The 26,819-nt window shown below is 45.5% G+C and overlaps 1 protein-coding gene across 2 annotated transcripts in view; it reads right to left on the bottom strand.

The window, feature by feature from the left end:
• LOC117676069 (transmembrane protein 132D) overlaps window positions 1–26,819 on the bottom strand; it is a 406,180-nt gene that overhangs the window by 211,591 nt on the left and 167,770 nt on the right. For both annotated transcript variants that reach the window (XM_087880598.1, XM_087880597.1), the window contains one exon: window positions 4,488–4,628. In XM_087880598.1, coding sequence (XP_087736724.1) covers window positions 4,488–4,628 — 141 coding nt within the window. The remainder of the gene's footprint in view (window positions 1–4,487; window positions 4,629–26,819) is intronic.

Raw genomic sequence — 26,819 nt, 5'->3', positions numbered from 1 at the left:
CTATTCCAATGCCAAACCATAATATTTGCAGTTAATATTCATTCTAAAACACCCTGCTGCTTCTGATAATATTGGTATGTTAATCTTATTACAATAAGGGTTTTGCACTCCGAGCGTCTGCAAACAGAAAGAGTGATATATTTGAAAATACCAATAAGAGTGACGTTTCACGCCGCCTGGCTGATTGTCACTTGCGTGAGCTCCCCTTTCGACTGGGAAATTACACCTGTCGTTAGCGAGGTAGCATTTACGAAGGCTGTTTCCCTCGATCCATTGAAAACCACCGATGACACAGAGGTCTCGAGTTAATTAAAGTTGCCCTTTTATAGCTCTGATTTCTTCGAAGATAGAGGAGGAATCCTGCGTCCAGTTTTGGTCACCACACTATAAAAAGAGAGGTTGAGACTCTAGAAAGAGTGCAGAGAAGAGCAACCAAGATGATGAGGGGACTGGAGGATAAAACAACGATGAACGTTTATAGGAACTGGGCCTGGCTAGTTTAGTGAAGAGGAGGACCAGGGGAGACATCATAGCAGTCTTCCAATATTTGAGGGCTGCTACAGAGAGGAAGGTACTCCCTGTACCTTTTCTTCAAGGCAGGACTCATCAAATAATGACTGGTCATTAAACGAGGACTCCCTGTACCTTTTCTTCAAGGCAGGACTCATCAAATAATGACTGGTCATTAAACGAGGACTCCCTGTACCTTTTCTTCAAGGCAGGACTCATCAAATAATGACTGGTCATTAAACGAGGACTCCCTGTACCTTTTCTTCAAGGCAGGACTCATCAAATAATGACTGGTCATTAAACGAGGACTCCCTGTACCTTTTCTTCAAGGCAGGACTCATCAAATAATGACTGGTCATTAAACCAGAACTCCCTGTACCCTTTCTTCAAGGCAGGACTCATCAAATAATGACTGGTCATTAAACGAGGACTCCCTGTACCTTTTCTTCAAGGCAGGAGTCATCCAAAGACATCATAAATGGACATGGATGGGTGGATTAGTGGGACAGTCCCTCCAAAGCTTTGGGTAGAGGGTGGGCCAAGTGCCAGTCCATTGGAAGTCTTGGGGAAAATGGACCACTTTCGTTCCAGGTGGCGCAGTGGCTCAGCGGTTAAGACACTGGGCTTGTCACCTGGAAAACCCGGCAGCTCAGGTTCGCGACCCGAGCGCCACGTGACAGGATGAGCTCCTGTCCTCGCTCCAGCTCCTGCCAACCTAGCTGTTCGAAAGCACGCAAATGCGAGTAGATAAATAGGTACCACTTCGGTGGGAAGGAAACAGTGCTCTGTACCGTCATGCTGGCCACATGACCACGGAAATATCTTCGGACGGCGCTGGCTCAACGGCCTTGAAACGGAGATGAGCAAAGTCCCCTAGAATCGGCAACGACTCGCGGAGTAAAATCCACAGGGATGGTTTTATCCTGGAATAGGGGAAAATCGGAGATGGGCTCTCCACCACAGTGTCCTAACGGAATAAGCCAGCTTCCGAAATGCTGACTGCTTCAAGAGACGAGTCTCACATCGCCGGGGCAGGAGGAGAAACAAAGCAGAGGAGCTATAAATCTACATCTTGAAACATGGCTCGAAAAAATTCACTAACAAGATTGACGAGGAAGCATTTTTAATTCCTCCTGGAGAGTTCAAGCTACAAAGCAAGGATTGCAATTAGCCAGGCATTCATCTTTTAAAGCTCTTAATTTGAAGAGACGGTACAAGGGAGCTGGACAAAATTCAAAGCATCTTCCTCCCTACCCCCGCCCCCACCCCATATAGGTGTGTGCACGTTCACACAAACACAAAAAAGAAACCCCACACACACTTTTTCCTTTTCCCCCCTCGTTCTCTTAACTCAGCGTTTCTCGAGCCCAGCAATTTTAAAATGTGCGGAGTTCCCCAGAGAGCATGCTCTATTCCCCAGGGGAATTCTGGGAGATTAAAAGTCCATGCATCTTAAAATTGCTGGCTGGGGAATTCTGGAAGCTGATGTCCAACACAAGTTGCTGGGAATCAAAACATCAGGAGGAAAAAAAAAAAAAAGAATACAACATGAAATCCTTTCCTTGTTTCTTTATGTATTTGTTCAACTTGGTACCAAGAGCCTTGGTAGTACAGTGGTTTAAGGCACCCTGTTATTAAGCTGGTTATTAAGACCAGCTGCCTGCAATTACTGCAGGGTTCGAATCTCGCCAAGGCTCAAGGTTGACTCAGCCTTCCATCCTTTCTAAGGTAGGTAAATTGAGGACCCAGATTGTGGGGGCAATAAGCTGACTTTGTATAAATATACAAAAGGATGAAGGCTATTGCTTAGCGCATTGTAAGCCGCCCTGAGTCTCTGGAGAAGGGCGGCATATAAATCCAATTTAAAAAAAAAACTTGTATGCCGCCTTTGTCCGAAGACTCAAGGCGGCTTACAATGCATTCAAAAACCATATATAAAAACATTAAAAATTAAAAACATTAAAATCCATTCACACCATTCATGGCCGGATTTTCGCCAGATCGCAACAGCGAGATCAACGGCCCCAGGCCTGCCGGAAAAGCCAGGTCTTCACTGCTTTTCGGAAGGCCAATAGGGTGGGGATGGTCCGGACCTCAGGAGGTAACTGGTTCCAAAGAGATGGGGCAGCCACAGAGAAGGCCCTCCCCCGCGGGCCCGCCAGCCGGCATTGTTTAGCTGACGGGACCCGGAGGAGGCCAACTCTGTGGGATCTTACCAGTCGCTGGGAGCTATGCGGTAGAAGGCGGTCTCAAAGATACCCTGGCCCTGAGCCATGTAGGGCTTTAAAGGTAATAACCAACGCCTTGAATTGTGACCGGAGACTAATAGGGAGCCAGTGCAGCTCACGGAGAATTGGTGTAATGTGGGAGTACCTAGGTGCACCCACGACAGCTCGCATGGCTGCGTTCTGGACCAACTGTAGACTCCGAACACTTTTCAAGGGTAGCTCCATGTAGAGCGTGTTGCAATAATCTAACCGTGAGGTGACAAGGGCATGAGTGACTGTGAGGAGAGCCTCCTGATCCAAGTAGGGTCGCAATTGGTGCACCAGGCAAACCTGTGCAAATTATTCTTGCAGCATGATTTGTGGCAGGAGATTCCGGAGAGATGCATATGGCCTACAGGTTGTAACAACCAGCAATGGGTAACCTCTCAGAAAAGGGGTGAGTTATTTCGGGGGACTGTGGGGTCCTTGGTGCTCTGTGAACTTGGCTTTTTCCTTGCAGACATTTCATTACCCGACTAAGTAACATCATCAGCGGAGGTGGGTTTCACGTAATTTTACCACCAATGATTCCAGCTGAGCCGCGTGATCATCAGAGGCTTTTTTTTTTAACTTTTAAAAGCATTTTTTTCGGCCAAAGAGGTTGTAGAAAAAATGCTTTTAAAAATTTAAAGAAGCCTCTGATGATTGCAATGGGGGGGGGGGCAGGGATTTTTGGTACCGGTTCTCCAAACCACCCGCCTCCATCGCTACCAGATCAGGTGATCCGGTCCGAACCGGGAGCATTTCACTCCTGGAGCTGACTAAAGAAACTTGTTAGTCAGAAGTGACCCGGCAATAAAACCCAGTTAATAGAAGCCATCCTTCAATCTTGCTTTCATATTATAACAGCTGCAGAACTCAAAGACTTGGTTCACTCCATGGGAAGACGTTGTAAGGCTGTAATTTACGCTAAAGGTTAACCAACGAAGTATTAACTGACATGGGGATCATTTTTGTATATCTCGTTTTTTCTACGTGTTTGACTTTTCTTCTTTATGTTGTAGCTGCCATTCTAATAGCAAATCCTTAATAAAAGTTATTGCATAACGTTCTCGATTAAATTATCTTTCCATTGATGTATAATTTTATGCTACTACTCCAAAAGAAAGTGGTGTTATTAGCTAGTTTTAGAAAATACACTTTTCCCAAAAGGTTTCCACAATCTGGGCCACTAGCGTAGTCTTTACCAGGCATTGATCTGGCATCTTTCTCCCAGGTGCTCCTCTGCAATATTTGGTTTCTAGACTCAAAAAACGCCCAACTCATCCCCGTAAACCTGGAGGCGAGTTTGTCACTGCTAGCAAAAACCCACGAAAAAGGACCCCGGAGAAACCAAGCTGTTCAGACATTGTAAGGCCATCATTCATGCTAAGGGTTACCCAACGAAGTATTTACTGACATGGTGATCATTTTTGTATATCTTGTTTTTTTTCTACGTGTTTCACTTTTCTTCTTTATACTGTAACTGCTATTCTAATAGCAAATCCTTCATAAAAGTTATTGCATTACATTCTTGATTAAATTACCTTCCCATTGATATATAATTTTATGGTACTACTCCCAAAAATAGTGCTGTTATTAGCTAGTTTTAGAAAATACACTTTTCCCAAAAAGTTTTCACAATTTTTGCTACTACTATATGTAGACGATCTCAGCTATGATCCGAAAATGGTTCAGAAGGAATCCTCCGAGATCAAAACCAAAGCCTACCTTTTTCCAGCTGTTTTTCTCTGGCAAAATATCACCGCCGGGGAATTCTTTCCAAAATAATCCACGCTCTTTTGGACTTCCCAAATGTATGGGTTGCTGGCTCGGATGCTGAAAATTTTCACCCCCCTCTTCACCTTCACCCTGGGAGAAAGAAGAAACTAGATTAACAATGCGACAGGAAATGGCTTTTCTTTCCAATTATTCCATCAAATCTTTCATTATACAATAACAGAGTTGGAAGGGGCCTTGGAGGTCTTCTAGTCCAACCCCCTGCTTAGGCAGGAAAACCTACACCACTTCAGACAAATGGTTGTCCAATATCTACTTAAAAAACCTCCAGTGTTGTAGCACCCACAACTTCTGGTGGCAAGTCATTCTACTGATTAGAGTAGAGTAGAGTAGAGTAGAGTAGAGTAGAGTAGAGTAGAGTAGAGTAGAATAGAATAGAATAGAATAGAATAGAATAGAATAGAATAGAATAGAATAGAATAGAATAGAAGAATTGGAAGGGACCTTGGAGATCTTCTAGTCCAACCTCCCGCTTAGGCAGGAAACCCTACATCAGAGGTCTTCAAAGTTGGCAGCTTTAAGACTTGTGGACTTCAACTCCCAGAATTCTCCAGCCAGCATAGCATAGCTGGCTGCAGAATTCTGGGAGTTGAAGTCCATAATCTGCCAAGTTTGAAGACCTCTGCCCTACACCACTTCAGACAAATGGTTATCCAATCTCTTCTTAAAAACCTCCGGTGTTGAACCATTCACAACTTCTGGAGGCAAGTTGTTCCACTGATTAGAATAGAATAGAATAGAATAGAATAGAATAGAATAGAATAGAATAGAATAGAATAGAATAGAATAGAATAGAATAGAATAGAATAGAATAGGGTAGGGTAGGGTAGGGTAGGGTAGGGTAGGGTAGGGTAGGGTAGGGTAGGGTAGGGTAGGGTAGGGTAGGGTAGGGTAGACTAGACTAGACTAGACTAGACTAGACTAGACTAGACTAGACTAGAATAGAATAGAATAGAATAGAATAGAATAGAATAGAATAGAATAGAATAGAATAACAGAGTTGGAAGGGACCTTGGAGGTCTTCTAGTCCAACCCCCTGCTTAGGCAGGAAACCCTACACCACTTCAGACAAATGGTTATCCAACATCTTCTTCAAAACTTCCAGTGTTGGAGCATTCACAACTTCTGGAGGCAAGTTGTTCCACTGATTAGAATAGAATAGAATAGAATAGAATAGAATAGAATAGAATAGAATAGAATAGAATAGAGTAGGGTAGGGTAGGGTAGGGTAGGGTAGGGTAGGGTAGGGTAGGGTAGGGTAGGGTAGGGTAGGGTAGGGTAGGGTAGACTAGACTAGACTAGACTAGACTAGACTAGACTAGACTAGAATAGAATAGACTAGACTAGACTAGAATAGAATAGAATAGAATAGAATAGAATAGAATAACAGAGTTGGAAGGGACCTTGGAGGTCTTCTAGTCCAACCCCCTGCTTAGGCAGGAAACCCTACACCACTTCAGACAAATGGTTATCCAACATCTTCTTCAAAACTTCCAGTGTTGGAGCATTCACAACTTCTGGAGGCAAGTTGTTCCACTGATGAATGGTTCTCACTGTCAGGAAATTTCTCCTTAGTTCTAGGTTGCTTCTCTCCTTGATTAGTTTCCACCCGTTGCTTCTTGTTCTACCCTCAGGTGCTTTGGACAATAGTTTGATTGTGCTCATTACTGTCCCTTCAAAAACGCGGTGTCTCTCAAGACAGACAACAGGCGGTATGGAAAAAAAAGAACGAGAATATAATAAAAGCCAGATTACCTGTGCAGGGCCTTATACACCTTTCACTGGGGCTTAAACGCTCCCTTGAATTGAACGGTTTATTTCTCTGCCTGGCACAGAAAAGCGGAAGGTGGGAGATAACACGAAAGAGGCTATCAAAGATACGTTTCTGCGTTCATCACCACCGTTGACGCTCGTTATCTATCTGTCTGACAAAAGAGGTAGGGTCTCCATACGTATTTTCCCCAGAGGAGGACGAGAACTGGGGTAAATTCTCATAAGGTTTGAGTTGATGCGCACTTCCTTACTAAAAGAATACAACGTTAAATCCTTTCCTCGTTTCTTGCATTTGTGGCAAGGGATTCCGGAAAGGCGGTGTGGCCTATAGGTTATAACAATTAGCCACAGGTAACTCTCAGAGCAGGGGTGAGGATCTTTGGGGACTGTGTGGGTTCCTTGGTGCTCTCTGAACTTGGTGGTTTTCTTGTAGACATTTGATTACCGAACGTCAACAACTATTCCTTCCTTCCTTCCTTCCTTCCTTCCTTCCTTCCTTCCTTCCTTCCTTCCTTCCTTCCTTCCTCCCTTCCCTCCCAGGGGTGGGACTCAAAAATTTTAGCAACTGGTTCTCTGCCCGGTTGCTGGGTGGGTGTGGCCATGGTAGGCATGGCCTACTTGGCCTACTGCACCATGGCAAGGGGGGTGTTTTTGCCCTCCCCAGGCTCCCGAGACTTTCCTCGAGCCTCTGGGAGGGCGAAAACGGCCTCCCCCAGGCTCTGGAAGTGCCCCAGAGGCCAGAAATGGGCCCATTTCTGGACTTCTGGGAGGCCCATTTTTCGCCCTCCCAGAACCTCCACGTGGGTGCTGTACTTACCTGGCATCCAAAATGAGCCTTATGGAGATTCCTGGGAGGGGAGGGGTGGGCGGGGCCAGCCAGTCCATGCAACTACCGGTTCGACGAACCCAGATGTAAAATTAGCATCCGGTTCTCCTGAACTGGTCCGAAGCGGCTGAATCCCATCCCTGCACCCTCCCCAATTTGGTCAAATTTACATGCCACCCTTCTCCCGAAGGACTTGGGGCGGCTCACAAAGGATTAAAACCGTAGAACAGTAAAAATAAATTAATTTAGATAAATTAAAAATACAACAATTAAGGAGCCTGGATAGCTCAGCAGACAGAAGCACTGTAATTTAACACCAGCTGTCTGCAATTAAAGTAAGATCGAATCTCGCCAAGGCTCAAGGTTGACTCAGCCTTCCATCCTTTCTAAGGTAGGTAAATTGAGGACCCAGTTTGTGGGGGCAATAAGCTGACTTTGTATAAAATATACAAAAGTATGAAGGCTATTGCTTAACGCATTGTAAGCCGCCCTGAGTCTCCGGAGAAGGGCGGCATATAAATCAAATTTAAAAAAAAAACAATTAAAAGCCATATTAAAACCAAACTAAAAACACCCCGCAGGTCAAGCGATTTGTTTAAAAAGCCACGTCTTTAGGTCCTTGTGGAAGGAGCGGAGGTCGGGAAACATGCGGAACCCGGTGGGTAAACCATTCCAGAGGGTCGGCGCGCTCACAGAGAACGCCCTCATCCTGGGCGCCATCAGTCGACATTGCCTGGCCGTTGGCACCCAGAGGAGGGCTGCCCTATGCGAGCGCACTGGTCGGTGAGAGGCTGGCAGTAGGTGCTCCTGCAAGTACCCCGGGCCCATGCCATGAAGGGCTTTATAGGTAAGCACCAGCACCTTGAAGCAGATCCGGAGGACCACTGGTAACCAGTGCAACTCGCGCAGGAGAGGTATAACATGGGAGTAACGGGAAGCTCCCGTAACAACCCGCACGGCTGCATTTTGGACCAGCTGGAGCCTCCGGGTGCACCCCAAGGGCAGCCCCATGTAGAGGGCATTGCAGTAATACAGGCGAGAAATGACAAGAGCGTGGGTGACTGTACGAAGTTCCTTCCTCCCTTCCCTTTTTCTCCCTCCCTTCCTCCTTTCTTTCCTTCTTTCCTTCTTTCCTTCTTTCCTTCCTTCCTTCCTTCCTTCCTTGATAACATCATCTACCCAACTAAGTAACATCATCTACACTAGGAGGCTGTGGGGTTAGCTCTTTGTTTATAGACAAGTGGCTTGCTCTGTTGGGTGTTGATGGGAGGTGATTCCTTGCTTAGGCTCAGAGAGTACCAAGGACCCCACGTGTTCAAATCAAAACGGCTAACCCGCTGACCCCTTTTTTTCCCCAATGCCATTGTCATTCCAAACGGTCAGTAAACGAATGGTTATAAGTCAAGGAGTAACCTGCACGAGTATCATATTTTTGAACTTCTTTTCTGCAGTAAACACCATGGAAAACCGTTGAATTCTCCCGAAAACAAACTCAGAGGAAAAATTCTCTCCTAGAATAGGACTCATCCTAAAACTTAAAGCTGTGTCTGCTATTAAAACTGAAGTTGAACCGCCAAAAATTGTGGTTTTGTATTAACGATTCTTCTTCCACTAAATACCACGTTGACTGGGGTGCTCAGAAGGCTTCAGACTGTGCCATTTAAAAAATGCAAGCTTTTAGTAAGCTATTTATTCCCAATGTTTGTTTTTTAACCGTTGCCTGTGGCTTTGTCCCAGTATTTCGTGGTTTACAACCGGTTCACACATAATCTCCTGGCCCATCATTACTGCAGGCTGGTAATGGCTGTGAAATTGTCACTTAAGTGTTGTGAAAAGTGGAACAGCTGGGTGGCAAAGTGCAGAAACATCACTAAAGGGCCAGTTGTGTTCTCAGCTGACTTCACCTGTCTCCTTTTCTAACCATCAGAGGCTCCTCTTTTTTTGTGTGTGGAAAGAATGAAAGAAAGAAAAAACAATTTGACTTGACTTTCTTTGAAAAACTATTATTTCGGCAGGGAGCAGGAAAGAAGATCAAAGCAGCTGGAGGATAGGGCGAAATAGGTTGAAGAACGCGCTAGAAAGTTTTCTCCACTTCATTTCCAGCCTCCGATTCTCTCCCCTTCGAACGGATTCAGAAAGCCAACTGAACGCGATGCAATTATTTGAATCCGTTCGAATAACACCAATCCTGCTCCGTCAAACGGCTTGGGACCTAATTCGGTGAAAGCTCATCAAGCAAAAAAAACAAGAACAAAAACCAAGCACACTGGCCCGAGGTCAATCCAAACCGATTCAAACTGATTTAATGAACCATATCAATCCATCAATTCGTTTTGGCCAAATCGGTTGGACACTCCAGATGGGCTCAGTGAATCTAAATTAATTCAGAGCGCCGATGTCACCGGAGCTCTTTGCTTGTTCCGTGTCTGCACATTCCAGCTTTGGAGATGATGGAGAGGCTTAAGGAACCTCTTGTATCAAGTCTCCAGATGTTGAGACTTTGGAAAAAGTGCAGAGAAGAGCAACAAAGATGATTAGGGGACTGGAGCAGCGGTGAAATCCAGCTGGATCTATCCGGTCTTTGCGAACCGGTAGAGCCGGCGGCAGGAGGCTCTGCCTACCCACTGGGACATCATTACATCCCGTTTTTGACCCTCTGTGTACGAACCGGTAGCGAAAGTAAATGGATTTCACCACTGGACTGGAGGCTAAAACATACGAAGAACGGTTATAGAAATTGGGTATGTCTAGTTTAATGAAAAGAAGGATCAGGGTTGACATGATGGCAGTGGTCCAATATCTCAGGGGCTACCCCAAAGAAGAGGGAGATCAACCAGGGGTGAAATCCAGCAGATTCTGACACGTTCTGGAGAACCGGTAGCGGAAATTTTGAGCAATTCAGAGAACTGGCAAATATCACCTCTGGCTGGCCCCAGAGTGGGGTGGGAATGGAGATTTTGTAATATCCTTCCCTCAGGAGTGGGGTAGGAATGGAGCTCTTGCAGTATCCTTCTCGTGCCATGCCCACTAAGCCACGCCCACCAAGCCACACCATGCCCACCAAGCCATGCCCACAGAACCGGTAGTAAAAAAAAATTGGATTTCACCACTGGGGTCAACTTATTCTCCAAGGCAGGACAAGAAGCAATGGATGGAAACTAATCAAGGAGGGAACCAATCCAGAACTAAGGAGAAATTTCCTAAACAGTGAGAAAATTAAACCAGTGGAACGACTTGCCTCCAGAAGTTGTGGATGCTCCATCACTGGAGGCATTCAAGGGGAGATTGGGCAACCATTTGTCTACAATGGCATGGGGTCTCCTGCTTAAGCAAGGGGTTGGGCTAGAAGGGGAAAAAAGTTGCAATAGGTCACGTGACGATGTGACGACGCAAGTTTGACACCCTGTTTTAAGTGATAAGACTCTCCACAACTTTCTTGAATGTACTTGAATGAACTTACATAATATTCTTCTACATATACTTTCCTTAAATGATGCCCTATTTAAATTCTCTGACAGTATCTGGCTTACCCCAGACACAGGTGATTGGTAGGAGCAAGGAGCCCATGTTATACATGGCAATCTATATGTTCATATTATTTTTTGCTTTAAACATCTAATAAAACAGAAGAAATAGTACATCATATACTCAGCTCATGCAAAAAAGATTGCACAATCTGATTATAAATATATACAATTGCCAAAATGATTCACTGGAACATCTGCAAAAATTATCATGTGCAGGTAATGAAAGAGCCTTGATAGTACAGTGGTTTAGTGCACCCTGTTATTAACACAGCTGCCTGCAATTTCTGCTGATTCAAATCTCTCCAAGGCTCAAGGTTGACTCAGCCTTCCATCCTTTCTAAGGTAGGTGAAATGAGGACCCAGTTTGTGGGGGCAATAAGCTGACTTTGTATAAAATATACCAAAGAATGAAGGCTATTGCTTAACGCATTGTAAGCCGCCCTGAGTCTCCGGAGAAGGGCGGCATATAAATCAAATTAAAAAAAATAAAAAATAAAAAATTGTTGGGAACCTAGAGTTCAAAAAATAATTAAAAACAACCAGATTTTCCAACCCTATTATTTGTATGTGTAAGACAATGATTCTGGGAGACCAGGGGTCTGCAATCTTAAATACTCAAAGAGCCATTTGGACCCTTTTCCAACAGAAAAGAAAACACCGGGAGACACAAAATCTGGGTGGGCGTGGCCAACTCGATGTCACTCACTTCCACCAGTCACATGAGCCCTCCCCTAGCCACGCCTACCCAGCCGGTCATTTGGGCAGAGAACCAGTTGTTATAAAACACCAGGAACCACAACATTCTTTTGACATCTCTCTCTCTCCCCTCCCTCCCTCCCTCTCTCTCCCTCTCTCTGTATCTCTCTGTCTCTGCCCTGGCCGCTTCTCCATCCCCCGCCGTCACCCTTACCTTCTCAGGCCAGGCGAGGAGTGATTGGGAGGGGAGGGCGAGGGGCGGGGCCAGCCAGTGATGGGATCACCTGAAAGGAAGCCACAGCAGAGGGCCCAAAGAGCCGCATGCAGCTCCGGAGCCACAGGTTGCTGACCCCTGTGGTAGACCATCAGACTCTATGTAAAAGCCAGTTTTCTAACCTCCGCACCACAACATAATTTAGTTGGCTTTTTGTGTTGTCCCCCCATACCATGGTTCTGCAAGGGATTCGAACCGCTGAACTACTGAACCTTTGATCGATCAAGTTTTAGGATCAAGGTAAAAGAGGTAACATTTGCCTTTGAAGGAGTAACTCGGCGATTGTCAAAAATTCAACCCTGGCGTGTTGCAAAGATGAGGCTTTCTACCGCAAAAGGATGTCTATCCTAGAATAGGAGGTGGAAATGAACAAAAGAAGCTCAGTCCCGGGATGGACTTATCTTGATTTTGATTCCCCAACTCTTCTTCAGATAGTCTTATCGGCTTTTATTCATTGCAAGTCGAAAATGGAAAATAACTCCGAGTCCCTGATTCTCCTGGCGGATTTGGTATTATTTTGCAAGAGAGTGGCCCAGCAAAACATAAGCCATTTAAAACTGTATAATGTACCCTCAAATTCTTATTACGGTCTATGGTTTCTCCAGTCCTGGGAGACAGAAACCTGTTATCAATATGCATCACCATGAAAGCAGATTAAAATTAAATCAATCTGTTTATTTTATAGGTTTGCAAGGCAGTTCTTTCTCTCTCCAAACCCTAGCATGTCCTTCCTCTAATTAACATTTCAGGAGGAGGTGGGAATCGTAACGTGCTCGTGTATCCTTACTCAGTGAGGGATATTTAAAAAAAAAAATTAATAATAATCCCAGGAGGCTTTCTAATTAAATTTAATTAGCGAAAGGCCACCAGCCCAGTGCAAACTTACAGAGATGAACTTTGCATACTGGCGTGGAACAAAACGGAGATCTTCAGCAATATCTTTCTAGGAAGTCAAGCAAAAATGATCACCCTGCTGGATGGAGAGTGGAACGTGAGCACCATATATCCTGAAAGGGAATCAAACACTGGGAAAGCAGTGTCTGATTTGAACCATTAAGTCGACAGACTTTTGATGTTCCATCCATCTGGAAGATTAATGGAATTGCCACCGAATGCGGGAGAAGGAGCAGCCAGAGCTGGGAGGTGGAGTCAAACAAGTCATCAGCCTAGAGTCGTTACGTTGCCACAAATTGTCCGAATCCAGCTCCTCCTGAATTCCATTGACCTGGTGCAAATTTAGTGTTGAACTTTAATTGACTAGATTCTTGTGTATAGGAATGAGCAATAAATATTCCGATCTGCAACTTAACGTATGGTCCTCTTTTTTTGCACCTGACGCCGAATTTTCAAATCGAATATACAATGATATACCGTATTTTTCCATCGATAAGATGCCCCCATGTATAGGATGCCCCCATGTTTCATGTAGAGTAAGTAAGCACACTGCAAGAAGTCCCTCTTATCAGAGAGTGAGTAATATAAGGACAGGAAATGCATCACAGGAACAATAGAGATGAAACCTAGAGTGGCAATGTGATACAGGAAACAACTACAATAGAGAGGAATGATAGAGCTGCATATACGGTAGAGGCTCGTCCAGCAGAGCTGAAGGAAGGGTACAGGCCCCGCCTTCTCCTCTCGGCCACCTGTATATAAGACGCCCCTCCATTTTCAAGTATATATTTTAAATTAAAAATAGCATCTTATACACGGAAAAATACGGTATCTTTTGAGTCCATCTTGACTCTTGGCAACTGCCTAGACAAGTCCCTAGAGTTTCCTACAGGTTAGATTGGAAAGACAGTGGCCAACTTAGCAATAGCAATAGCACTTAGACTTATATACCGCTTCATAGTGCTTTCCAGCCCTCTCTAAGCTGTTTACAGTCAGTCTGTTGGCCCCAACAATCTGGGTCCTCATTTTATTGACCTTTGGAAGGATGAAAGTCTGAGTCAACCCTGAGCTGGTCAGGATCGAACTCCTGGCAATGGGCAGAGTTAGCTTGCAATTCTGCATTCTAAAACTGCACACCATAGAAGGAAGGAAGGAAGGAAGGAAGGAAGGAAGGAAGGAAGGAAGGAAGGAAGGAAGGAAGGAAGGAAGGAAGGAAGGAAGGAAGGAAGGGGAGAATAGCAATAGCAGTAGCACTTAGACTTATATACTGCTTCATAGTGCTTTGCAACCCTCTCTAAGCAGTTTACAGAGTCAGCCTCTTGCCCCCAACAATCTGGGTCCTCATTTTAACAACCTCAGAAGGATGGAAGGCTGAATCAATCTTGAGCCTGGTGAGATTCAATCTGCCAAACTGCTGGCAGCTGGTGATCAGCAGAAGTAGCCTGCAGTACTGCACTCTAACCACTGCGCCACCGCGGCTCACTTGAAGAAACCATGATGCCTCCCCTCTAAGAAAAATGCCAATCATGTTTTTGCCCAAGGTCGTAAGAAATTAAGGTCCTCATGACATTAAGAGGTAGATCATCAGTGATCTTAGGCTTCAGGTTGCTAACCTGGTTGAAACTCAAATCATTCTAATGTCCCATCCTCTAGGCCAAATTTTGCCATTGGTAACCATGATTGGCTTGAAGTAAGAGAATTCTCTTACTCACTTACTTACTCTCATGCTGGCTCTCCGTTCATACCCACCAGATCTAATTTCCCCTTTCTGCTTCCTGACCCACAATCAAATGTAGAGATCAACAAGATTCCCGGGCACCTGGCTTACCCATACAGGGCTTCAGATCCTTCGCATTTAAGTGGATCCAGTGAGGTGAAAGATGCTCTAACAAAAGACGACAGGTGAGAATCCAGACAAGACTTGTGCATGTAGTTAAAATAAGGGCCTGGAGACTAAGACATATGAACAAGAGTTGCAGGAATCGGATATGGCTAGTCTAGTGAAAAGAAGGGCTAGGAGTGACATGATAGCAGCATTTCAATATTTGAAGAGCTGCCACAAAGAATAGAGTAGAGTAGAGTAGAGTAGAGTAGAGTAGAGTAGAGTAGAGTAGAGTAGAGTAGAGTAGAGTAGAGTAGAGTAGAGTAGAATAGAATAGAATAGAATAGAATAGAATAGAATAGAATAGAATAGAATCTGGATGGGACCTTGGAGGTCTTCTAGTCCAGCCCTCTACTCAAGCAGGAGAACCTATACAATCTCAGACAAGTGACTGTCCAGTCTCTTCTTAAAAATCTCGAGTGATGGGAGCGCCCAAGATTTCTGGTGGCAAGCTGTTCCACTGGTTAATTGTCCTCACTGTGGGGAAGTTCCTCCTTCATTCCAGGTTGCTTCTCTCTTTGATCAGTTTCCAACCAATATTTCTTGTCCTGCCCTCTGGTGCTTTGGAGAATAATTTGTCCCACCCCCCTTCTTCTTTGTGGCAGCCCCAAACCACCAAGAAGAGAGGGTCAAGTTATTTTCCAAAATGCCAAAAGGCAGGACAAGAAACCAGGGGTGAAATTCAGCAGGTTCTGACAGGTTCTGGAGAACCGGTAGTGGAAATTTTGAGTAGTTCAGAGAACCTGCAAATTACCACCTTTGGTGTGGGGTGGGAATAGAGATTTTGCAATATCCTTCCCCTGCCATACCCACCAAGCCACGCCCACCAAGCCACACCACGCCCACCAAGCCACGCCTACAGAACCAGTAAGGGAAAAAAAATAGATTTCAAGAAACCACTGCAAGAAACCAGATAGATGGAAACTAATCAAGGAGAGAAGCAACCTGGAATTAAGGAGACACTTCCTAACTGTGAGGACAATTAACCAGTGGAACAGCTGGCCTCCAGAAGTTGTGGGTGCTTCATCGCTGGAAGTTTTTAAGAAGAGACTGGACAGTCACGCGTCTGAGATTGTATAGATTCTCCTGCTTGAGCAGAGGGTTGGACTAGAAGACCTCCGAGGTCCCTTCCAACACTGTTCTGTAACTAAAGCATGTGTCTGTTTTCCTGCCTCCAACCCAGATTTAGGGGCCAGGTGTCGGCTGCTTGCCATTTTAGCCTGGTTTATTATTAATTGAGCTCCTACCTCTCGATGACTAGACAGAACAATCAGAGATCTCCAGCAGAGAAAAGATCCCTACTGTGACAAGGCTGGCGTCTGCCTTTTTTATTTGCTGAGCTCCAACGCAGATGAGAGGCAAACTGCAACAAGCTTCTTTCCATGAAAGAGCCGTACACGGAGGCATTTAGAGCAGGAAATAAATAGGAGATACATCCTTCCAGGAGATGGTTTGCTAGTGTTGGAAGAAATGTCCCTCTGGATTCAGTTCCAAGTGGAGAGAAAGGCACTGGAAACATGGAGACTGCTTAGAAAGATGGTTTAATTAGGTTCTACATTTAGGGAAGAAAAACCAAATGCACAGGTACAGTGTAGGTGGTACCTGGCTCAATAGCAGTAACTGTGAGAGGGATCTTGGAGTCCTTGTCACTGCATTTTTGTATTTACCAGATGAGCTCATATTTTTGGACATTCAGACTTTCCGTAGCTTGCCAAGTTTCTTATCAGCAAGCTAACTGCGCATGTCCGCATTCCTTCACTTTCTTTCTTCTATCTTTCTTTGTTCTCCTGCCAAGAGGTCCGGCCACAGAGAGGTAGCTGGCAGGAACATTGCCAAAATGTAATTATTTAGATGGTGAGATGTTTTATTTTCTTTATAACAAATAAATGAGTTTTTCTTAGTAAAATATATCTTCGGGTTTATTTTCTTGCAAAAGTATGCTTCAAGGGAAAAGTCTCGATCCACGTCTCTAAATCAAGGTGCGATTACCCAAAAGCAGAATGGGATTAATTAGCACCCTGACAGTCCTAGTGGACAATCACTTAAATATGAGCCAGCCGTGTGCGGCAGCTGCCAAAAAAGCCAACACAGTTCTAGGCTGCATAAACAGAGGGATAGAATAAAGATCACACGAAGTGTTAATACCACTTTATAAGGCCTTGGTAAGGGCACACTTGGAATATTGCATTCAGTTTTGGTCACCACGATGTAAAAAAGATGGGGAGACTCTAGAAAGAGTGCAGAGAAGAGCAACAAAGATGATTAGGGGACTGGAGGCGAAAACATATGAAAAATGGTTGCAGGAACTGGGTATGCCTAGTTTGATGAAAAGAAGGACTAGAGGAGACGTGATAGCAGCCTTCCAATATCTCAGGGGCTGCCCCAAAGAAGAGGGAGTCAAGTTATTCTCCAAAGCACTTGAGGGCAGAACAAGAAGCAATGGGTGGAAAGTAATCAAGGAGAGAAGCAACCTAGAACTAAGGAGAGAGAGAGAGAGGGAGGGAGGGAGGGAGGGGGAGAGGGAGAGAGAGAGAGAGAGAGAGAGAGAGAGATTGGTTGTCAGACTCCCATGGGGGTTATGCAGGGCTAACTTTGTAGGTTGTCTTTTGAATCCCAGGCTTGGTTGAGCCTTGCTGGGTGATGCAATCTCCCCAGGTGCCATGTGGGAAGTTCTGTTGCTAGATGGGTAGCGAGCTAATCCTACCTTTGTTGGATCTTGGGTGAGGGCATTTGCTTATGAATAGACCTAGCTATCTCTTTCTCTCTTAAGTGCTGGCATCTGCTGTGGGCTATTGAGGAGGGTGGGGGCTATCAAGAGTGAGTCTGCTTCCTGCCTTAAAAAACATGTTTCTTCATTTCTCATCCAGGGAGGTATAATATTCTGCCTTTTTAATATTTCCTAGAATATTTCATTTTTTCATTTTCCTAGGAGAGGGGTGGGTGCTAACCTCCTACACTAGTATTGGATGGAGGGGAGGAAGGAAGAGGCTTTAAAAGGAGGGTCAGCCAACCATCAAAAACCTAGGAGAGAGAGAGAGATTCATATTCTCCTTCGGCAGGAATAAATTCTAATATGGTTTCTATCGGATGCATCATTCTGGACAGCCACTATCAAAGTATTCTTTAGGATTGGAGGAATGTAATTGAAGAACTTATGGTCTGGTTCGTCTCTCCTTTCTCCTGTTCGCTGGCTTAGCTATTTTTTTTTTCTTTTCTTTCTGACAATGGGAGATTTCCCCGGCTCTGCGATGGAGATAGAATTCACCTAAGAGTAAAATAAATGTCATCTTTTCTGAAAAGCAAGGGGGAAGGAAGACAGACGTCTACCATTAAATGCAGACGGGCTTCTTAAAATTCCTCCCTGCCTTTGATTTGAAAGTGGAGCACATCCTTGAGTAAGATTGAAATCGTCCATCCAAGACTGTCAAACCTTCCAGCTACATTTCGGCTCAAGCTCGTGCTTGAATAGCAACCCTAACTTCTGTACACAGCTCTCGCTTTGAAGAATTCTGGACATTAATTAAGGACATTAAACATCCAGAAAACCTAGGAGGGAAAATTCTAGATATTGATCAAGGAAGGCCATTAAACATCCAGAAAACCTTGGAAGAATTCTGGATATTGATTGAGGACATTAAACATCCAGAAAACCTTGGAAGAATTCTGGATATTGATCAAGACCATTAAACATCCAGAAAGCGTTGAGAGAATTCTGCATGTTAATCAAGAACATTGAACATCCAGAAAACCTTGGATGAATTCTGGATGTTAATTGAGGACATTAAACATCCAGAAAGCTTTGGAAGAATTCTGGATATTGATCAAGGACATTAAACATCCAGAAGAACACACTGGAGAAAATAGAAAATGGTCTTCAGAAAATGTTCTTCTTTAATGCAAGAGAAACTGGATGTGACTACCAGGGAGGCTGGCTCACACAGATAAGAAGAGCCGGGAGCTTCAGAATTACTGGAAATTTCTCCGAGTTGTGCTTTCCCAAGTGAGAAGCATTTTGGCAGCTATGGAGGCAGATTAGTAAATAATTTGCTCCCAACAGAAATTCCCAGAGCAAAAAAAAATAATAAAAAAAAAAAAACAGTAATCAGCTGCTTTCCTCTCCTTTCTCCCGGCTCTCTCCACATTTCCAAGGAAGACACTTTGATCAGTGTGTATATTCAGTCCAATTGCTTGCTTCCCTCACCTACGCACCCAAGTACGCTCTCATCCCAGCAGGTTATTAAAAAATGAAAGAAAACGAAACAAAACCCAGCAGAATCGGGCAGCTGGAGAGCATAACCCAAAACTTTTGTAGAAGGTTAGCACCCACCCTTCTCCTAGAACCATGATGGCAAATCTATGGCATGCGTGCCACCTGAGCCATATCAGTGGGCACGCAAGCTCAGCTCCGGCATGCATACACGCGCCGGCCAGCTGATTTTCGGGCCTTTTGAGCCTACCGGAAGTCAGGACAAAGGCTGTTTCCGGCCTCCGGAGGACCTCTGGGGGACTGGGGAAGGCCATTTTTGCCCCCCCCCCCAGCCTCCTAGAAAGGCTCTGGTGTCAGCACTTCAACCTGCATTTACTCTAGTGCTGACATAAGAAGGAGAAGCGAAGGCGTCTGGAAAGGGACGTTTGACTTTTCACCTACTTATTTTCCCTGGAGATAATATCCCCTAAGAGATTGGATGGGAGGGGGGAAATTCCTTTGAGCTGGAGTAGATTAGGGATAGAATGACTTGGAAGATGGCCAATGAGTGCAGGGGAATGGGGAACGGAAAGGGAGGGTTTTGGGGCTGGACGTCAGTGTTGGCTTCGTTTGGAGTCGGGTTAGAATGTCGTGCTTAATAAATAGGAGTTTTTCTTCAAAGACTTTGTTTGAAATGCAATTTATTTGAGACGACCTCGAAAATTGACATCTGGAACCTGGGGAGAGCGAAAAACGGGCCTATCTTGCCATTGCATGCCAAAAGTGGGGGGAGCATGGGGGGGGTTACACATGCATGCGTGGGGGGCAGGGTGCATAGAATTATGGGTGCGGGCGAGCGACCCCCACACACACTCCTCCCACTTTTGGTACATGATGGCAAAAAGGTTAGCCATCACTGTCCCAGAAGAATGAAGCCCCAGAAAGACTGGTGGCCAACCTATCTACAAGACAAAAGGCTGGGCCAGCTTATCTACAAAACAAAACACCTTCACCCTCAGGACACAATAGGATTAGCCCTCTACCCATCTCACCACATGGCACCTGGGAAGATTGCATCACCCAGCAAGGTTCAACCAAGCCTGGGACTCAAGACAGCCTACAAATTTACCCCTGCATGGCCCCATGGGAGCCTGACAACCTCTCTCTCCCTCCCTCCCTCCCTCTCTCTCTCTCTCTCTCCAAACAGCCTCCATGTTTCCAGTGTCTTTCTCCCCACTTGGAACTGAACCCAGATGGACATTTTCTTCCAATACTTTATTTCCCTTGGGGCTGCGATCCAGGATCTTCGGCTATTTTAGTAGCATTTTAATCAAGAACATTTTCCTTGCCTTCTTCTAAGCATAGTTAGAAAGCATTTTCATGCATTAAAGACAACAATTTCCTGAGATAATCTAAAACATGGGTGTCAAACTCAAGGCACATGGGGTGCTTAAATCTGGTTGACGGGGCCGCTCTGGAAACAGTGAAGGACTGGCCCATAGTGCCTCTGCCAGCGAAAATGGAGCTCGGGAGGGCCACGCGTGTTCCTCCCAGTCTCTGTTTTCAGCCATGACTACCTCCTGCAGCTGCGTGCAGCTCCCCAAGCTCCGTTTTCGCTGGCAGAGGGTTGCAGGAGGCCTTGTGGCCTAAAATGGAGCATGGAAACCTGTTTTCTCTGGCAGAGCGCTCAGGCAACCACAGGCACCCCCTGAACATGACTGACATCAAGCTGGCCACGCCCACCCAGGGGTGAAATGCTCCCAGTTCGGACCAGATCAGGCGATCCGGTAGCGATTGTGGCAGGTGGTTCGGAGAACTGGTAGCAATGGCGGTACGAGGCTCCGCCCATCCGCCCGGATGTCGTTACTTCCTGGTTTTAACCAGGAAGTAATGTGTTTTTTACCCTCTGCACATGCGCAGGAGGGTCTGTGCGTGCATGTGACACGCACACATGCACTTCCGAACCGGTAAGAAGATTTCATCCCTGCATCCACCCCAGCCCGCCCGAGATCAAACACAACCCTGATGTGGCCCTCAATGAAATCAAGTTTGACAGCCCTGATCTAAAAGATCTTCCAAAGAGATCTCAAGGCAGCCATTCCCAACTTGGATAACCTTCTCTTGATGGTTGTAGAACATCCAAAACACCCCAACCAGCATCACCTATTCTGGGAGTTGATGTCCACACTGTTCTGACCTAGGCTCCCTTAACAAGCAGGAGGCAGGAATTACTGGCAAAACCTCTTTTATTTACACGACTGTGAATTACGTTCATTCACAGTCAGCAAGGTTTGTCCAAGCAGTTTTTCAAAGGAATATTTATCAACACAGACCTTATCTCGTTTGGCAAACTGCCACGTAACTTGTTTCCAACCGCAGTACAAGGCAAAACGTGGCACAGAGTCAGGGAATGAACGAATTGTTTCCTGCAAAAGCCCACTCCCAGTTCGCTCCTTTTTTATTTCCTATGGGAGGGGCCAATCACCTCCAAGGTGTGGCTTTACTCCTGAGTTGACCCTGCTTTCTGAGTTGTTCTTGTCTTCTGGCAGCTCTGCACATGTGCATACTGGGAACGGGCTCCAGCTGTTCCTCTGCCTCGCTGCTGTCTAACTCCCGCTCTGCCTCCGATGCAGAGCCCTCGTCCGAGCTTTCCCCAGCCTCCAGGACTGGCCCACATTCCTCCCCAGCCTCCTCACTGTCCGACTCTGCTGCCAGCTCTGCTATCCACCAGCGGGCCACAACGCATGCATCTGGAGTCAGGGAAAGGCTGCACTGGGTGTGGGAATATAATGACAGAACCGTTCTGGGACCGAAGCACATTTAGAAGATTTCAGAGTGCTGCGACTCTCAAGAGCTGGCTGTTTCAGCAGTATTAACTATCAATATTTTAAAGACCTGAACACATGCATCAATTGACATGTTCACCCAAGGATGCAAAGAGAGAGATGTTCCATTTACACATTCTGCTTTCTCGCTGATAGCAGGAGTACTCTGGGGTTGTCTTAGCCTCCAACAAGCTCTACTTGTGTTTTCCACACCAGAGCTTCACCTTGACAGCTAGGGAGCCTACTGAACCCTGGTGAGAATCAGAGATTGGTAATAGGATAGAAATCCCCAGGAGAAACTAAGAAAGACAGATATCCCCATCAGCCCGGCCAAGTTGGAAGAGTGGTGAAAAGAAGTTTTTCTCTTGCTAACACAGTCATCTGTTGGATTGTTTCCAACACGTGGACTCCATGAGGTCTAATTCTGAAATTTTCTGCATGGGCTTTACTCAGCTTCTTAGTCTCATCTCCTTAATTCCCCATCCAAGGGCTAACCAGCTTTGATCCTGCTTAGCTTCACAACTTGGAGGACATCATCCAGATCTTATCACCAGCTGGATTAACTCTGAAATTTTCTGCATGGTCTTTTCTCAACTTCTTAGTGTCATCCCATCTTCTTAATTCCTCATCCAAAGGCTAACCAGCTCTGACCCTGCTTAGCTTCAGAGCTTGGAAAACGTCATCCAGATCTTATCACCAGCTGGACTAACTCTGAAATTTTCTGCATGGTCTTTTCTCAGCTTCTTCGTCTCATCTCATCTTCTTAATTCCCCATCCAAGGGCTAAGCAGCTTTGACCCTGCATAGCTTCAGCAGAGCCTAGAGAACCTCATCCAGATTTTATCACCAACTGGACGATCTCTGAGATTTCCTACATCAGTGGGGTCAAACTCGATTTCATTGAGGGCCATATCAGGGTTCTGTTTGACCTCGGTGTGGCCAGCTCGATGTCACTTATTAAGGCTCCGTTTTCGGACAGCTTCTTGTAGCCTCTTGCAGCCCCACTGTCAGCAAAAATGGAGCCCAGGGAGGGCCATGAGTAGCTAGCCCAGGCTCCATTTTCACCACGACGGCCTCCTGCAGCCCTCTGCCAGTGAAAATAGAGTTTGGGGAGGCGTCTGGCAGAGGCACCATGGGCCAGTCCTTGTTGTGGCCCACCAGCAGCCTGCGTGGATTGTGGCTGATCCCAATGACGAGGTGTGGTGTAGTGCCAGGAGCCTGTGCAGCCGGCGCTTGAGTCAGACAGCGAAGAGGCTGAAGAGGATGTGGTGCCAGAGGCAGAGACTCAGCCAGGGCCTTCAGAACCTCCAGAGGCTCCTTCAAGTGAAGAGAGTGAAGTGGAGGAGCCTCTTCTCAATGCTCGAGCACGCAGGGCTGCCAAAAGGCAGGAGTGACTACTCAGGAGGAGGTCTCCTTGAGAGTATGGTTTGGGATTAATTGGCCACTCTCTTAGCCTATTTAAGTTCGTACACAGCTGGCAAATGTTGCTGGAAACAATGTTTGGTCCTACGCAAAGCATTTTGAGAGTGAGTTTCTTGTTACAATTTGGTTTCTGGGCTGATTGCCAACCCTTGTCAGAGTTTGTTTATTCTTTGTAATTCATAGCAGGCTGATAAGGACATTGGTGGTTAAAGCCTGCATTTTGAAAGGGGTCTGTTTGTATTAAACGGAGTTTTTGGAGCTGTGTGGGTGTGCTACACTTCTTGGGACCCGTAGCTGGGGCAGAACAGTCCTTCGCTATTTCCAGGGTGGGCCCACGGGCCAGATCTAAACGCTCCATGGGCCAGATCCGGACCGTGGGCCTTGAGTTTGATACCCTTGTTCTACATGGTCTCCACTGCCATCCTTCCAGGACACTTTCTTTCTCCCAGGACAACAAACCACAAAAGGAACAAAGAAGTGTATCTTGGAACCTGACTACTTTTCTTTTAAGTGCACTTTGGATGCATTATCTCCTAGAGCTCCAAACAGCTTGCCTAACTCTCAAAAGTGTGGAAAGTGCTCCAAGACAATCGATGCGCCTGATTTTTTTAAAAAATAGGAAAGGAAAGGGACTACAACGTCTCCATCTTTTTCTGAAACACTTCAAAGAGATAGGGCCATATTCTACTCCAATTGCAGGGCAATTTCTCCTCGGTGTGCCGCCAATGTCTTGGTGCACAAATAGTGATTTAGCACACATTTCAGGGCCACTACAGTGCTCAGTGGGATGCGGTGGCTCAATGGCTAAAACGCTGAGCTTGTCGATCGAAAGGTCGGCAGTTCAGCGGTTCGAATCCCTAGTGCTGCGTAACTGGGTGAGCTCCCGTGACTTGTCCCGGGAGCTTCTGCCAACCTAGCAGTTCGAAAGCACATTAAAAAAATGCAAGTAGAAAAATAGGGACCACCTTTGGTGGGAAGGGAACAGCGTTTGATGCACCTTTGGTGTTTAGTTATGCTGGCCACATGATCACGGAGACGTCTTCAGACAGCGCTGGCTCTTTGGCTTTGAAACGGAGATGAGCACCGCCCCCTAGAGTTGGGAACAAGTAGCATATATGTGCGAGGGGAACCTTTACCTTTACCTTTACAGTGCTCAGTAACCCACTCCCTCAATCCTCACTCCCCCTGCCTCCCATGGTCACCTGGCTATGATATAAAAATTTAGCACCCGTTCGGCCGAGTATAAATGCTTCCTTGGAGAACACGATGGAGTGGAGTTCAGCAAAGCATTGGAGCTTATCAGAAGAGGACAATGCCTTTAATGACAGCCATCAACCAGATCTCCCCCTCCTTCAGGTCCAGTTCACAAAAGGCTGGGCTAAGATTGTTATTACATTATTATTAGCTTGAAAGCTTGCAAAAGAAAAGAATATAAGAAGCTTATGACCCCGGCGTTTTATTGTAGCTCACCCTGTGAATGCATTCACGGAGGCACAGAAGAAAATTGCCGCTCTGGATGGTGTTTTCAAACATAGGAAACCTGTGGACAAGTGTGGGATATTTTTTTTTTAAATGTAAATTAGAGCTGCTATTCATGCTACTTCTAATATATACACACATATGTGGTGGGGGTGTACACAGACACACATTCCTTTTCAGCCGAATAGTCAGGGATGCTTTCATCCTTTATCTTCACCACCTTACATTCCTAGATGGAATCAAGGGCACCCAGTTTGAAAAAAGAAAAATGGTCTTATGTCTAGCTTAATAATACAAACACTATACACTCCGGAATGAAGGAAATGTCTTCCTATAGCAACACACTTCATTTAGATGAGGGAATAGAAGGGGGATTTACCAAATTTGCAGATAAGACCAAATAATCCGGCAGGAATAGCCAACACCTTAGAAGAGAGACTCAAGATCGAGATGGATCTTGGCAGACTTCAACACTGGGCCCTATCTAACAAAATGAAGTTCAATGTAGAGAAAAGTAAAATCCTACACTTAGGTAAGAAAAACCAAAAGTACAGATATAGACTGGGTGAAACCAGGCTTAATAGCAGTGACTGTGAGAGGGATCTTGGAGTCTTAGTGGACAATGACTTAAATATGAACTAACAGTGTGCAGCGGCAGCCAAAAAAGCCAAAGCAATCGTAAATTGCATTAACAGAGGGATACAATCAAGACCAAAGGAGGTACTAATACCACTCTATAAAGCCTTAGTAAGACCGCACTTAGAATACTGCATCCAGTTTTGGACACCACATTATAAAAAAGAGGTTGAGACTCTAGAAAGGGTGCAGAGAAGAGCAACCGGGATGATGAGGGGACTGGAGGCTAAAACATATGATGAACGGTTACAGGAACTGGGCATGGCTAAGTCTAGTGAAGAGAAGGACCAGGGGAGACAGGATAGCAAGTCTTCCAATATTGGAGGGGCTGCCCCAGAGAGGAGGGGGTCAAGCTATTTCCCAAAGCACCCGAAGGACAGACAAGGAATAACGGATGGAAACTGAGATTCAACCTAGAAATGAGGAGGAACTTTCTGACAGTGAGAACAACCAACCAATGGAACAGAAGTTGCCTTTAGAAGTTGTGGGAGTTTCATCACTGGAGGCCTTCAAGAAGAGATTGGACGGCCATTTCTCAGAAATGGTATAGGGCCTCCTGCTTGTAGGGGGGTTGGACTAGATGACCTATAAGGTCCCTTCCTACTCTGCTAATCCGTAAATCTGTAAACTGAGAACAGTCAAAGGCAACTCAACAATGGACTCAAACCAGAACCTTCCCCATGAAAAAGGGACCGCTCAAATTATCAAACAAGCCAAAACCAGACAATGACTCAGAAGCACGCCAGATAAACAACTCTAATCTTAATCTGCATCATATAGACGGTATGTAACTATAGCCCAGCAACAACAGCCAGCCAATCAAACAGTCCAAAATCAGACCTTGACTCAGAAATATCCAAACAAACAACATTCAGGCTACTTTGCATCTCGTAAAAAGGTATTTAAAGACCGGCATTCCAACGGACGAGCACAACTCAAAACGCACTGACGATGTCTCCTCGAACGGTGATGAAATGTTTGCAACCAAATCGCCAGGCTTGGAGCTCAATCCAACAGCCTAGTTAAGAAACCATTTCTAGTAAGGTCAGGACAGCCCTTTGTACATGTCACAAACCAGTGAGGATCGAACACCTGGCAGTCGGCAGAGTTAACCTGCAATACTGCATTCTAACCACTGTGCACCATGGAAGGAAAGAAGGAAGGAAGGAAGGAAGGAAGGAAGGAAGGAAGGAAGGAAGGAAGGAAGGAAGGAAGGGCAACAGCAGTAGCACTTAGACTTATATATTGCTTCACAGTACTTTACAGCCCTCTCTAAGCTGTTTACAAAGTCAGCCTCTTGCCCCCAACATCTGGGTCCTCATTTTACCCACCTCGGAAGGATGGAAGGCTGAGTCAACCTTGAGCCGGTCAGAATCGAACTCCTAACAATGGACAGAATTAGGCTGCAATACTGCATTCTAACCACTGCGCCACCATGGCTCTTTATGCAATCATGAATCATGAAATGCAATCAGAATTTTTAGGGTTTAAAAAAAAATAGAAAGCGCCCTTGACCTCAGTAAATTCATTCAAGCCAAGGTTCCAAATCTACGCTGCTAAATGACACCACTTTTCAAAAGATCAAATCTGAATAAGACCTTATCTGACTCATTCAGCAACATCTCATCTGAAACCCAACATCAAGGAGAGAAGCAACCTAGAACTAAGGAGAAATTTCCTGATAGTTAGAACAATTAACCAGTGGAACTGCTTGCCTCCAGAAGTTGTGAATGCTCCAACACTGGAAGTTTTTAAGAAAAGATTGGATAACAATTTGTCTGAAGTGTAGGGTTTCCTGCCTAAGCAGGGGATTGGACTAGAAGACCAAGGTCCAAGGTCCCTTC

This window comes from Pantherophis guttatus, chromosome 17 (genome assembly GCF_059756535.1).
Source record: "Pantherophis guttatus breed Tessera chromosome 17, ASM5975653v1, whole genome shotgun sequence".
NCBI classification, from domain to species: Eukaryota; Metazoa; Chordata; class Lepidosauria; order Squamata; family Colubridae; genus Pantherophis; species Pantherophis guttatus.
This window is presented reverse-complemented; position numbering and strand designations above follow the sequence as displayed.